Source organism: Saccopteryx leptura, chromosome 13 (genome assembly GCF_036850995.1).
Source record: "Saccopteryx leptura isolate mSacLep1 chromosome 13, mSacLep1_pri_phased_curated, whole genome shotgun sequence".
Classification (NCBI taxonomy): domain Eukaryota; kingdom Metazoa; phylum Chordata; class Mammalia; order Chiroptera; family Emballonuridae; genus Saccopteryx; species Saccopteryx leptura.
In genome coordinates this window covers 31,133,110-31,148,182 of record NC_089515.1, presented here as the reverse complement: position 1 = coordinate 31,148,182, position 15,073 = coordinate 31,133,110, and the positions used below count along the sequence as shown (strand labels likewise).

General features: G+C 49.5%; 1 protein-coding gene across 1 annotated transcript in view; it reads right to left on the bottom strand.

The window, feature by feature from the left end:
- Window positions 1-8,006: 8,006 nt before the first annotated feature.
- The window catches only part of TLL2 (tolloid like 2), a 146,174-nt gene continuing 139,107 nt past the window's right edge, over window positions 8,007-15,073 (bottom strand). The window contains exons 19-21 of the mRNA XM_066355432.1: window positions 13,516-13,729; window positions 11,045-11,295; window positions 8,007-8,726 (exon numbers count right to left, since the gene is read on the bottom strand). Coding sequence (XP_066211529.1) covers window positions 8,592-8,726; window positions 11,045-11,295; window positions 13,516-13,729 — 600 coding nt within the window. The 3' untranslated portion in view covers window positions 8,007-8,591. The remainder of the gene's footprint in view (window positions 8,727-11,044; window positions 11,296-13,515; window positions 13,730-15,073) is intronic.

Here is a 15,073-nt window from a genome sequence, read left to right as displayed (position 1 = left end):
GTGAGCAGTGACGTCCCAAAGAGATGACGTTTAAAGCTGCGTGTGAAAGATGAGCAGGGTCCCAGGCAGAGGGAGCAGCAAAGGCGGAACCCTGGGGCTGAAGCAGGCGTGGTGCCCGCACAGCCCGGAAGGTGGGTGGTGGCCCTGGAAGCAGTTAGAGGCAGAGTGAGTTAGTTAAAGACCTATGGTGTGAGGCCCTGGCCGGTTGGCTCAGCGGTAGAGCGTCGGCCTGGCATGCAGGGGACCTGGGTTCGATTCCCGGCCAGGGCACACAGGAGAAGCGCCCATTTGCTTCTCCACCCCACCCCCTCCTTCCTCTCTGTCTCTCTCTTCCCCTCCCGCAGCCAAGGCTCCATTGGAGCAAAGATGGCCCGGGCGCTGGGGATGGCTCCTTGGCCTCTGCCCCAGGCGCTAGAGTGGCTCTGGTCGCGGCAGAGTGACCCCCCGGAGGGGCAGAGCATCGCCCCTGGTGGGCGTGCCGGGTGGATCCCGGTCGGGCGCATGTGGGAGTCTGTCTGACTGTCTCTCCCCATTTCCAGCTTCAGAAAAATACAAAAAAAAAAAAAGACCTATGGTGTGAGCATGGCAGGAAAGGGAAGGTTTCTATTGTAGAGCAGGGGGAAGCCCTTCTCGGGTTTTAAGTGGGAAGGGAGCCTGATCTAACTGATGTTGACAACGATGGCCCGGTCCCTCTGTAGAGTCTGGCTTACAGGTACAAGAGCGTTAACCCAGACACTGGGTCAGAGTCCAAGTGAGCGAGGATGGTGGCTGCCCGGGCTGGGGGCAGCGGGGGAGCGCGGTCCATGGGTTTGTGACTTCCTGTGGAGGCGGAGGCAATGGGCACTGAGGATGGAAACAGAAATGTGGGACTGGGGAGGGGAGAGAGGTTGAAGGGAAGAGCAGAATGAAGCCGGCTCCTGGGTTTGGGCTTCATTGAGAGAGGGGATGGAAGCATCATTGTTTAGTCAGCGATGCTGGAAAAAAAGGATTTGAGAAGCAGGATCTAAGCAGTGGGATACTGACCTGAACAAGGCCAACATGATCTCTGCCTCATGGGGCTTCTAGTTCCCAAGACGATGGCTAAACTGAATCTATTGGTGCCCAGGCATCATGGAGACATAGTTCAGAAAGGTCTGTATTGGAAACCTTAGCTGCCCTTCTGGAAGCTATGTGGTCCTAGGTGTTGGAGGAAAGCCAAAGCACCGGGTGACTTTCTGTCCGCGTCCTGAGGAAGTGAAGGTTGAGACCAAGCACACATGACTGGAGGCGCTCGAGCCCAGAGAAGGCTCAAGGACGCAGTGCTCGGCCCTGCTGGAGCTTTCTGCAGGTCAGGAATCAGACGACAGACGGTGTGGTGTTATGTCTCAGAAAGGGCAAGAGAAATCTATTCAGTTTTGCAAAACTTAATAATAAAATTGTATGCTGTATTCTGTTTGTTAGTTTCTCACGCATGATGTCATGTTTCTGCTTAATAAATTGGAGAGCTGATCTCTCCAAGGCACCTCAGTCCTGGAGAGATCGGGGTCCTCCACTTGCAGTGTTGTTGCTGCCTCATTCCTTTGCGGCTCCTCTTCACGAGACCCTGAATACTAACAACACTAGGTAAGTGAAGTCAGTTGTTCCAGCCTCAGCGCCAAGCTATAAAATGGGGATGATGCTGTTGACAGTGACTGGGTGATTTAAATCAGCACAACTGGTACAAATGATGCTTCTAACTTGGCTGGGTGGGCATAGAATCACACCTGGACCAGATAACTGGACCAAGGAACTCCAGTTCATGGTCCCCATCCCCTCGGGCTAGGCTGTCTCCGGATGGGCAAGGCCAGTGAGGCTCTTTGACTCTGTTTGCTCTGCATCCACTGATCACCAACTCTCCCTCCATTGGACGTGTTAGTCCTTTAGAAGAACTGCTAAGACCTAGTCCAGGGGTCCCCAAACTACGGCCCGCGGGCCGCATGTGGTCCCCTGAGGCCATTTATCCGGCCCCCGCTGCACTTCTTGAAGGGGCACCTCTTTCATTGGTGGTCAGTGAGAGGAGCATAGTTCCCATTGAAATACTGGTCAGTTTGTTGATTTAAATTTACTTGTTCTTTATTTTAAATATTGTATTTGTTCCCGTTTTGTTTTTTTACTTTAAAATAATATATGTGCAGTGTGCATAGGGATTTGTTTATAGTTTTTTTTATAGTATGGCCCTCCAACGGTCTGAGGGACAGTGAACTGGCCCCCTGTGTAAAAAGTTTGGGGACCCCTGACCTAGTCAGTGGTGCCCCGGCCTAAGTGTCTGGGTCTGTCTATTCCCTGATCACAAGCATCAAAACAGACTCTGATTAGTTTAAGAGGAAGGGGGGTTTGTCGGTTGGGTATAGTGGGTGGAGCTCACAGAGAGAAGAGAGCCAGGGAACCGGGCTCTGGGAAGACACAGCTAGGTTGCTCCGGAGGCTTTAGCAGCAGGAACTCCTAAACAGTCCTCTCAGGATATCCTCCCAGGGAAAGTGAGCTCCAAAATATCCCAGCCCTTGCCCCGTTGATGAAGGCTCCAATTCCAGGAAGAGGATCTTACACGCTCTGGCTGGATCGTGTGCCCAAGGAGGAACTGCCACCTGGTTGACAGTCTGCCCAATGCAGGTCTCTCCAATGCGAGGACGTAGTTTTGACAGAGGAACTTGGCACTCTTACCAAGGATGGGGGCACAGGCGAAGTGAGTGGCCCTCCTCCTCTGGGAGTCTGAGGCCTGGAATGCCCTTGGTGGGTGAGAGGTTAGGGCTGCCAACTCCGAGATGCCACCATTTAAATTTTACAAGCCCGGTCACACTCGTGGCTAGCCAGACTGGTGATGTGTCAGTTTAAAAATCTGGTCCATTCTAAATAATAGGTGACCTTATTATGATGGTTAAAAATCTTTATGCAAAACATCAGTAAGGAAGCAATGATGAAGAAAAATGTGAAAACAAACAGCAGGATTCTGGTCATTTCCCTGTCTATGAGTGTCACATGTGAGAGTCATCAGTGGGGTCCACCAGCTCGCCAATGACATGTGAGTAGAAGCGGTGTGTCATGTGTAGGCACTATCAGAACCAGTGTGTGATTTGTCATGCTCTTTCCCTCTGACACAGGAATCAGCAATGGTCCAGACCTGACTGAGGATGACATGGAGGAGCTACGAGATAGAAGTATGGACCTATAGAAATACGCTTTTCTGTATAAAGCCCCTTCATCAGCTGCTAATCTAATCATCAGGTTATCTAATCAGTCGCAAATCTGGATGTGTGTGGATGAATGTGAGACTGCAGAGAATTTTAAATGTCACCTGTTGTTCCCCAGTGAGTTTCATTAGGAAAACTACTAGGGGTGGAGGGGCTGTTCAGTGTCTCTCTCAGGACTGAGACCCTTGGATATGTGTGCCGGCCCTAATCAGTTTCTGACAGAACAAATGTTTCTGTGCTTCTTGACTGGGAGTGGCAATGTCAGCTTCCGGGTTCAGTGCTGTTTTGTTACCAATTAGACCAGGGGTCTCAAACTTGCGGCCCGCGGGCCGCATGCGGCCCGCCGAACAATTTTGTGCGGCCCGCAGACTAATCCACGAAGTTCAAAATATTTTGGATAAAATTAAGTAAGCCTAGGGGCCTACTTGTATTTTTCATTTCTCTAGCATCCTAGCTAGATATTAGCTTAGTTAACAGCAGTTGTGATGCGAACTACAGTTTCTGGTCGTTTTGTGACACTGAGTAAACTGCATGTACGATTGTGCTTGTTGTACTGATTTTTTTTGTTTTCAACTGCAGTGAGAAAAGTGTTGCATAACAGTTGCCTTTTGTAGACCTAGTGCGGCCCGCCGAACGGCTGTGATCTTGCTCTGTGGCCCACATGCTGAGTTGAGTTTGAGACCCCTGAATTAGACAATCACCATAGCTTGCTTGCTTGCTTTTTTTCTTTCTTTCTTTTATTTCTTTTTTTTTCTTTCCTTTCCTTCTTTCTTCCTTTCTTTCTTTCCTTCTTTTTTTCTCACTCCATCACTCACTCACCTTACTAATAATGTTAGAAACCTAGAGACAAGAATAGCCGTGATTTGCTGATGTTCATGGGCTAAACTTTTCTGGAACATGTTGTTTTTCCAAATCCTTGGACACCTACCTTCATGAGGCAGAGGGCAGATGTGTTTGTTCCCTGGAAAAAAGTCTTTTTGGTCCTCATGGGGGGTCGTCTCACTGAAGCATAAGCTACCTTACCCTGACTGGTACACCAAATAGTCACACCCTTGTGCCACTGGGGCTCATCCTTCAGGTACTGGTGACTGCAAAAGGCAGAAAGGTCATAAAACCTCGACCCTTTACATACAGCAAAAAACAGGGGCATGTGTTAAATAGTTTGGCATCAATTCTGAGTGTTTTAAAAAACATGGTCCTCTATTACCCTTCCCTGAAATGACCCATAAGACTCCAAGCATACCTAGAAGTCTCTTGATTTGGTCAACCTAAAAGGACTGTCCTCAATTAGATGGAGTCTCTGTCCTTGAGTTAGAAATGACACTGCATCAGTCAGGGTCCCCATAGGAAATGAGTGATATACTCAACTTGCTGTATGTGAGGCGGGCTTATTAAAGGGGCTGTTTGGAAAGGGCCCCTGTGCGGGATAGATAATGCAGTGCCCAGGGTTAGCCAGCAGAGTGCCATTACCACCCCTAGGCCTGACGGGGCGAGGGGAAGGAGTGGCTGCCAGAGCCCAGAGAGGAAAGGCTCTCCTTACAGGAGCCACGGCCTTCAGTTTCAGGGTTCAGATGTGGTCCTCAGGCACAAAACCATGTGGAGACGAGTGGAGAGAGCTGCTGAGAGACAAACGGAAGATGTCTACCCCATCTACACCTTCTTGGAGCAACCATCTCCATAATAATTATGCTGGCAGAATCCCAACCATTTTTGGTCCAGAAAAAGGGGCCAACTTTGAAACCCCTTTTAGCTTTGCTCATGACTTTCTGGGTCCAATAGAGAGCTCTGCTTTGGACTCAGGTACTGGGTACTCACCAGAGAGAAGAAAGCCATGAAGAACGATCCCCTTTTAATGCTCCCTAAGTTCTTGTGACATTGGAGAAAATGTTGTCTGAACTGGTAATACACACCCAGCACACAACAATCGATCCACATTCTTTAATGAAACAGCTCTCTAGACAGAGACATACATTAGTGCCTCTCCGTTTTCTTTGCAAAACTAACTATACTTCATGAAATGGAAAATTACACAAAATAAAAAATACGATATATTTATAGAGAACACTTTAAACAGTTTTTTTCTTCTTTTTTAAAAGAAACCTTTTAGGCATTTGGGATTATTATTCAGAAGTTCAGTCTTCAAAGGAAACTTGAAAGACATCTGTTGGGACCAGAGGAAGATTTGTTCACAAATTGAACAATGACAACACCACAGATTTTTTTGAGATTTATCAAAGGGACCAGGCAATGGCAATCCCAGTGTGAACCTGCCAGCTAACAAGATTTTTCCGAATGATTTAAACAAGTTAAACATTTCATGAGCAAATAGAAAACTTCACTTTACAAGAAAATAAAGTTAACATGAACCAACACACAGCCTCGTTGTATCTGGAGAAATTCCACAGGCTAAAGTGAATTCCAGACCCTCACCCAGCCCTGGGATTCAGGGTCTAGCTTCTGTTAGACCAGATTACACTAGAATTGGACCAGGCTGAAGACCCAGACCCTAAATCAGCGGCCCCCAAACTATGGCCCGCGGGCTGCATGCGGCCCCTGAGGCCATTTATCCGGCCCCCAACGCACTTCTGGAAGGGGCACCTCTTTCATTGGTGGTCAGTGAAAGGAGCATAGTTCCCATTGAAATACTGGTCAGTTTGTTGATTTAAATTTACTTGTTCTTTATTTTAAATATTGTATTTATTTCAGTTTTGTCTTTTTACTTTAAAATAAGATATGTGCAGTGTGCATAGGGATTTGTTCATTGTTTTTTTTATAGTCTGGCCCTCCAACGGTCTGAGGCACAGTGAACTGGCCCCCTGTGAAAAAAGTTTGGGGACCCCTGCCCTAAATATTTCATCAGGTCATCAAGATAATTCTCTGAACTGAGCTAGTCCTAGAACTCTGTGACATCGCTGACACCCAATTAAAGGACAAAGCCGGTGGGAACAGGGTCTCCTGGCCCTTTTCTCTCCATCCAGGGATGTGTGCAGGAAGGTCACTGAGCATTTGAAAGAGCCAAGGTAGGGGCTGGGGGCCTGGATCTTTCCGTGGAATGGGATTTCTCTCACAAAGCCAGCGTGCGGACCCTCGCAAAACCTGCTGCATGCCGCCTGGGGGTGAGCGATGGGGCCGCCCCGCGGAAGCAGACCTTGTCTTTGCTGGGAGCACGTCCCTCCCAGAGGCCTAACTACAGGTTTGCAGAAGAGTCCTATTGTTTCAAGTTGGCCATAGGTCAATCATTGTTGAAGTTATGTGCTTCTGAAAATACTCCTACTTACAGAGATAAAAATGAGCCCCATTGTTTCACAAGGGGGAGCCCAGGCTGAGGCAAAGCTGGCTGCTTCGGACGCCCTCCCCTTTCCCAGGGAATTCATTCATCTTGTTTAGACTTCTCCGGCTTGAAACTACAGAATTCTCATGTCCTTGGAGGGAGACTGATTTCAGTTTTAACTTGGACAGATAAGCTGAGATAAAAATAAAACCCCAGAAAATACAAAAGTCAGAGAAATGGAATCCACCCTAATAGGCAGGTGAAACCTGAACCACGAGACCAGCTGCTCCGTTTGCAGAATATCGCGATAGGAGAGTGCAGGCTGAGCCCCAGCCAGGGTCAGAGAGGTCCTGAGAGAGCGCTGCCAAAGGAAACGCACAGCACGCAGGCCCAGTCCGGGAGGCCGCTGGTCAAGCTACGGTCGGTGGGTCGGCATTCACCCCGCCCGGCGCCGACCAAGGCTCTGACAGCCGACCCTCTACATACATACATATATACAGACATATATTATTATTCATAACAATACTTTAATTTTTTTTGTTTTAAGGAAAAAATATTTCCATGCATTTTTCCACCTTTTTTTTTTGTATTATTTTCTTTCTCTTTCTTTCTCTCTTTTTTTTTTTACTCCCAGCAATCATTTTAATTAGACATAGTCCTCTGAGGGCATATTCTGATCTTTAAAAAATATAACCTTTAACCTTTTGCAAATACTTTGTTTAAAATAACGTTGATTCATCCCAAAGGAATTCTGGTGCTGGGAGCTGCCTGCGAGCTCACGGAAAACACTCTGGTGCTCTGTCCTGTGTTCTACACCAAGCAAACAGGACTTCCGGCTATGTAAACATTATTTAAAATTATTCCAACATAAATACTCTTTTAAAGCTACATACCACAGCTTTTAGCTCATAATGCCCATAGATGCCTTAATGAAATGCCATTCAAAACTACCTCACTGTTTAAAGTTTACCTGGAGGGTCTAAAAGTATGTAAACAACATTCTCTACACTTCTCTAGAACAAGTGCCAAAGTGTGACGAATTCTGATTGCAAGTTGGTGATTGGGCCCTAGTGAGTCGGAGCAAAGTCACCAATGCCCTTTTAACCTGATCAGTTACAGGAAGTTAGTCAGGTTAACTTGTTCCACAAGGTGTTGATTCTTACAAAACTGATAATTAACCAGTTTTCAACAGTGTTCACCCCATGAGGGACCTGAACTGGTCCTTCATAAGACGCCTACATATCTTGCAAATGCAGTTTGAATTGGCTGCCAAGGAGCCGAGGTCAACCACAGCCGTGCCTCCGCAGCTGGAGGAAGAGAGGTTCTTCTAAGCCTGTGGAATCTGCCGTACACAGGTGGGTCTTCTTTTCAGTCAGTGAGCAAAGGAGTATCAAAAGAAGTCGTGATGTTTTCTTCTCAGCAAACTGGGGACCCCCTACCAATAAGTGTTCTGTTAGAACTCACAGCAGATGCCTTCACCCCCTGATGCAAGTTGGGATGAGGGAAAGATAGGGGGCAGGGAGAGTCGATGACACAGAGAGAAGGCTCGAGGTCTCCTAACTCTGTGACAATGATTCTCACCATCCAGCTTCCTCTGTGTGCTGCTTACTGCTTTGCCTTTTTTAGTCCCTGATGTCCGTCTTCTCAGGTTTCCTGGTTAACACGTCCCTGGTAGAGACTCCAGCCAGAGCTGTAATTAATCAGCCATGACCAAGCTTTTATCCTCCTTGCCCAGTGTAGACGGAAGACGGCCCGAGTCTCCAGGACACGGTCACGTTACTGGCACCGACGGAAGAAGGAACGACCAACGCAAGGCTTGGCCTTCTGCCCCACAGAAGCAAGGGACAAGGAGAATGGGTAATCATGGTCATAGCTTGAATGATCAATGACTTCAAACCTTCTTTAAAAATCTACAATTGACAGCGTTGCAGCTGGAACCAAAGGAACATCGTCTCTCTTCCTTGTTGGCCAAATTTCATTAATAAACACCTCCCAGACTAGATTTTGAGGTTTCGTTTGAGAAAAATACTGTACACTGTTTTAGGGCAGGTTCACAAGGTGCTATTTTTATAAAAGAAAACCCTCTCGGTCGCTGTCTGTCAAGAACACTGACATTATTTCTTCATGTGCAGCGCATCCTGGAACTTGGTGCTGGTGTACCGGGCCTGGAAGCCTTTCTTGTTGATGGTGTCGTCTGTGTGGAACCGAATCATCAAAGAATCTCCTGCAGAGTAGATTTCTTCCAGTGGCTGAGGGAAGGAGAAATGAAAAGCAGGGACATTAAGCCAGCTGGCTGAGGTTGGAGTTTAAAATCAGGATGAGACAGAACCTTACACATATTGTACATAGACAGAGGGTGGCAGATGCTGCCATGAGGTATCCCTGACACCAGACACTCTGAAGGGCATCAAAACAAGCTCCGTTTTGAAGGAACATATTTCAAATTCTGATCCAGAGAGCTCCTGGGGCCCTGCTTTTCCAAAGACAACCCTACACACACAGCCCATATAGAATTTATTAAGTGCATCGATGGGTCAGGCACTGGTCTAAGCACTTTCGGATCTCATCTCATGTAAACTTTACTGAACGTTACAAGGCAGATGCTATCTCCATTTTATGCTTCAAGAAACTGAGACTCAAGTTCACATGAATAGGCCAGACCCAAGCTCAGGTCTTTCTGATGGTAATCGCCCAGCTCTGGGGGCACCACCTCTCTCTTCCAGGAGACCCAAAATACATTGTTTAGGCTGTGTCTTGTCCAAGGACAAAAATGTGAGATGGAGCCGCTACATATGTCAGCAAGGATTTTGCCAGGTGGTCCATGAACAGGAGCCAGGTTCCAAGGCTGCTGTCTGCCAGATGCTAGTGGGGGAAAACTGGACTTCCCACATGTTTCACTGCTCAGGATGCCCCAAGGGTTTCCTCTGCCTGTAAACCAGGGGTCCCCAAACTTTTTACACAGGGGGCCAGTTCACTGTCACTCAGACCATTGGAGGGCCGGACTATAAAAAAAACTATGAACAAATCCCTATGCACACTGCACATATCTTATTTTAAAGTAAAAAAACAAAACGGGAACAAATTCAATATTTAAAATAAAGAACAAATAAATTTAAATCAACAAACTGACCAGTATTTCAATGGGAACTATGCTCCTCTCACTGACCACCAATGAAAGAGGTGCCCCTTCCGGAAGTGCGGTGGGGGCTGGATAAATGGCCTCAGGGGGCCACATGCGGCCAGCGGGCGGGCCGTAGTTTGGGGACCCCTGCTGTAAACCCACAATTTGAAAGATGTTATCTATCAAAGGCACTGTGCTAGTTAGGTCACACATTCATTCTTTCTTTTTGGGAGGGTGCAGAAAGATGAAGGGAAATTACTCAGACATATAAATGCCAGTTTGAAGTTCTGATTAGCACAGGGCACACTAGTGACTCCAAAATGATTGGCTGTGTGCAGCCAATAGCAAAGAAGCTTGGGTAATGAGCCCTGGAGGCGGAGAAAAGGAGGGAGCTGGGGGCCTGGTGTGTGTGGACAGTGCCCAGCACCGGGCAGCCAGAGTGGGACCAGGACACTGTACTGCTGGTCCACTCACCTTCACTGAGCACCAACTATAGGGCAGGCCCCATGTCAGGCGCCGAGCAAACAGTGAACGAAAGGGCTCTGCCCTGTCCCAGGGAGGTGGCCCAGGAAAGAGGTGATAGTGAGAAATAAGACGGTGATCTTGAGCATAACTATTGTCTTTATTGTAAGATGGTGATGGGTAATTTTCATAGGCACTTGGTTTTACTTGGGGAAAGAATTGCAAATGTACAGAATACACAGAAGTATAACTAAAACTTTTTTAAAAGCCCAAAGGCCAAATAAAAATTGGAGGGGGGCCCTGGCCAGTTGGCTCAACGGTAGAGCGTCGGCCTGGTGTGCAAGGGGTCCCGGGTTCGATTCCCGGCCAGGGCACACAGGAGAAGCGCCCATCTGCTTCTCCACCCGGCTCCCCCTCTCTTTCCTCTCTGTCTCTCTCTTCCCCTCCCGCAGCGAGGCTCCATTGGAGCAAAGATGGCCCCGGCACTGGGGATGGCTCCTTGGCCTCTGCCCCAGGCGCTAGAGTGGCTCTGGTCGCAGCAGAGCGACGCCCCGGAGGGGCAGAGCATCGCCCCCTGGTGGATAGAGCGTCGCCCGCTGGTGGGCGTGCCGGGTGGATCCCGGTCGGGTGCATGCGGGAGTCTGTCTGACTGTCTCTCCCCGTTTCCAGCTTCGGAAAAAAAATAAAAAATAAAATAAAATAAAAAAATTGGAGGGGGGTTGCTTTGCAAAAATAAAGAAAAGGTCCTAAACGGAAAACGCTCTTCAGTGGCGGACCTCAGTCCCGGGCCTTTGTGAATTGGTCCCGGGCTCCCTCCCAACATCCTCTCCGATTATTCTCCCATTACCCACTTTGTTCCAGCAGAACAGGCCTCCTGGCTGGAGTTAATAAGAGGCAGGGTAGCTAGCACTCAAATCCAGGTGTGTCTGTCACGCTCTGAATCGTCATGCTCTGTGCCCTGGGCCCAGCGACCCCGGGACTCACCCCAGAGCCACAGAAGCGGCCGAGTCTGGGCGCCGTGCTGTCATAGCCGTCGTAGGCCTCCATGTAGTCATAGCCACAGTCAGCCTCCTCCTCAACTTCAAAGGTCCGGAATATCAGCTCCACGCCATAGCCGTCCTCCGCCACGATCACCCAGTCGCAGCGGGCCTGACTGGGGTAGTTGTTGTCCCCAAACTGAGCGTGGGAATAGAGCTCTTTGGTCCGCACTTCGGCCTTGAGCCTGCCCCCGCACTCTGGAGTGGAGAGAGAACCACAATGCCCCCTGGGCGCAGAGAGCGCAGGTGCCGCCCCACCCCCGGCTCCCCAGCGGGGGACTTCTCTCTTCACGCCCCCGCATTACAGGCCAGCCTGCACTGCAAAGCCTGCACTGCCCTGTGGAAGAGACCAGGAAAGCCTCATCATCCCATTTCACAGAGGAGTCAACAGAACCACGGCTCTGAGTTTCAGGGGTCACTGCCGGGTCCAAATCAGCCCTTACCAGTCAAGGTCCTAGGTTCCCGGGCTGAGCCACAGAAGGCCCCCCGGAATATCTGCGCATACTGCTGGAAAGGCTGGCCGCCTGGGTCTTGACCACTTCACTCCCTGGAAGTACTGGAAGCATCTGCCAAGGGCTCACACCAGCCAGACCAACTTACTGTACTTTGTAATTTTGGCCAACAGAGGCATTAAAAGCTCACCAGAAACATGGGAACCTCAGAATAGACGGAAGGGGTTCCTGCATTTCAGAGCGCGGACCACAGGCAGCTCTGAGCTCCCTGCGCGCGTCAAAGTGAGCCGTGCCTCATACTTTGTATTCTGTGGGCTTGGCTGCTGGGGTTTTTACTAGAACGGTAACTCTGGTTGGCTTAGGTCCCATGCTCTCTTGTACCTGGGGGCCACTAGAGGCCACAAAATATAAATGAATAAATGATAGTGATCAGGGATTAGATCGCACCAGGAACTTTGGAAGCAAATTTCTCACTGTCTGCCCTCCATGTGTTCCATGCCCCTGAGGGGCCTGGAGCTCCGGGGTGGGGAGGGGGAGGGGGAGGGGCTTTTGCACCGTCCAGGCCCAGCTGGCCCCAGTCCTATCTGACTGTCCACTCTCAGACCTATGTGTACTCTGGCTTAGAATTTCTTGTAGGTGTGAGCTGTCCTTAAAAATTTCAAACCCCTGAGACGTGGATGGCAATGAAATGGGCACAGGTGACGTCTCTTCCTCTGACAGATCCCTCTCCATCCTCAGGAGGCTGACCTGTAGGGTGACATGGGTGGACCCCGTTGCCATCTGCCTCCCAGCTGGGTTCAGCCCTGGGGCGCACCGGCAGATCAGAGAAGGGAGGAGAGAGAAGCAGGGGTATTTCCTGCCTGGTCGCCAAGGCTGTGTTCTTCAATTAAAGGTCACAGCTCCTGTCCAGGGGTGCTCTGTTTGTCCCCACTTTGGTCTCCAGGCTCCAGAAACTACTCCCTCATCCAGGCCCGGGGGTAGTAACAGCCCTACAGCTCCTCGTCCTGGTTGCTGCACTGTCCCCACACTCTGCCCACCCCTTTGTAATCAGTCCCTTATTGAATTCTCCTGAAAGCGATTCTGAGTATACCCCCAATTCCTGCCAGGACCTGACCCACCTCAAGCACCTACGTTCTGTCTGTAGGAACAAGAGAGTGAAGTCACTAGTCAATTACATTTCTCTCTGGGAAGCCTGAACTCATTAAGGAGCCAAGAGGATGCTGACAATTAAGTTTTCTCTGCTCGGCAAGGACAGCTTGTTTTACCTGGTTCACATTTTCCGGCTCCGAAGGAAAAACAAAAAATCTCAGGGGAGGGGTTGTAAAAGGGATCAGAGAACCCCACAGGGTCCCCTGATGGTGACCTCAGACTCTGAACGGGTCACTGGCAGCCACCACTTGGCCAAAGGACGACAATCGAATGCCAGAATCAAAGAGTCAAAGTTGCTTCCGTGGTTCTGGTCCCAGGTGGTAACATTTTTATGGCAAAAGAGCAGAGCCAATTTTCTTATTGGCATTCTTCTATTTAACAAAGCAAATGTGTCCGTTTTCCAAGCATATCTATTTCCTCCAAAGAACTGCATAAAGCTGCTTACATCTTAAGTAAAGGAAAAGTAGAAATAGTTTTTATTTTTTGTAACTGGTCCTTAGACAGGGCTGTTCTCCAGCCTTTAGTTCCCAGTCTTTGAGATTTCAGAGACCAGCAAAATTACAAATAGATTTTGGAAAGAGAAGACAGGTGGAAGGAAGGGAGGGAGAAAGCGTGGCCCCAGCAAAATGTTGCCCACTTTAAACGTCAGTGAAGTACATGAAGGAAGGCCAGCTTTCCACTGTTGTTGCCCCCGTTTCATTTTAAAGGGCCCTGTTATCACAAACCTCCCTCCCCTATAGTCGGGAGACAAGGCAGCCCTCTCCTGGCCTTTATCCCCTCTGTGCCTGCAGTGCACAAGGCCCGGAGGCTCACATACCTGTGCTGTGCTCGGCCCGGAAGCCTTTCCTCTGCACTGAGGCATCTGAATAAAACCTAAGGAACAGGCTGCTGCCAGAAGCCACCACGGGGTCTGGTTTCTTGCTGCCGCAGAAACGGCCAAGGATGGGGGCCAGGCTGTCGGGTCCGTCGTACACTTCCAGGTGGTCGTAGGCACATTCCTGGTGCTGCTCGATCTCAAACTCATTAAACGTCTGGAGATGGAAAAGCACAAAGTGAGGCAAGGGCCTGGCATTCAGCCAGGGCGGCGGCCGCCTCCCCAGGGGTGGGAGAGGACGGGGTGAGGCAGGACACATGTCCAGCCAGCCGGCTGTACAGGGGGAGTGGAGCCTATGGTGATCATCATGACATCTGTAGAGAGGCCTGGACTCGGCTCCCCTGTTAGTCTCCAAAACAACCGTAGGAAGTAATTACATGAGCTATTATTGCTACTGTGACCGCTTCATAGATGAGACGGCCAGGTTCAGACTGTTCAAGTGCTTGCTGACATCTGTGCTCCTCCCATCACGTCACGTGCCTTCTCCATCATTTAATAAGATCAGCAACAACCAAGTGCTCACTCGGAGCCAGGAGCTGTTTTAAGTGTTTCACAAGTATTAATCCACACAGCCCTGTGGTGTGTCTACCATTTTAACCCTCCATTCACAGACAAGGAAATTGAAGCACGGAGCTGTCAGACGACTTGCCCAGGGTCCCCACTGGCAAAGCTGGGTCATGAGCAGGTCTGACTCCAGAACCTGTGCCCTTGAACCTCTGCTCCAAACTGTGCAGTGCTTCAGTACAAATGGCGTGAACGAGGCTTTACGGAGTGCCCGGGGCTCCGAGTCATCATTCTCACAGTGGCTGACATTATTGAATGCTTTTTTTCCATGCAGAGCCCTGCATTTTCTCACTTAATTCTGAGGATGCTAGGAGGGAAGAGCTATTATAAGTCCCAATATGCAGAAGGGAAAACTGAGTTGTGGGGAAGGCTTGCTCAAGCTTACACAGCTGGAATTGACTCCCAGTCAGCCTGACTCCAGCCCACACTTCTAAACATCACCAGGCTATACTGCCTCCCTCCTCCATGTCCCCCTAAAGACTGTCTTTCTATGTGGTCAGGGGAACCCCACAATTCCAGGTCATACTCCAGGATTTGCAGCCTAAAATGTAGGACTTCTTAAGTGTTGGGCAGATGACCAACTGATGGCCTGCGGATGGTTATGAGGGAGATGGGACAGGTGAGAGGGTACAGCATCTAATAAAGAGTTGGATCTAAAGACAGAGTGGGGAGAGAGGAGATTAGTTGGGGAGGTGGGGCCTCAATTCATAAGAAGTGGGCTGGGCCTGACCAGGCGGTGGCGCAGTGGAAAGAGCATCGGACTGGGATGCAGAGGACCCAGGTTCGAGACCCCGAGGTCGCCAGATTGAGCACGGGCTCATCTGGTTTGAGCAAAAGCCCACCAGCTTGGACCCAAGGTCGCTGGCTCCAACAAGGGGCTACTCGGTCTGCTGAAGGCCCGCGGTCAAGGCACATATGAGAAAGCAATCAATGAACA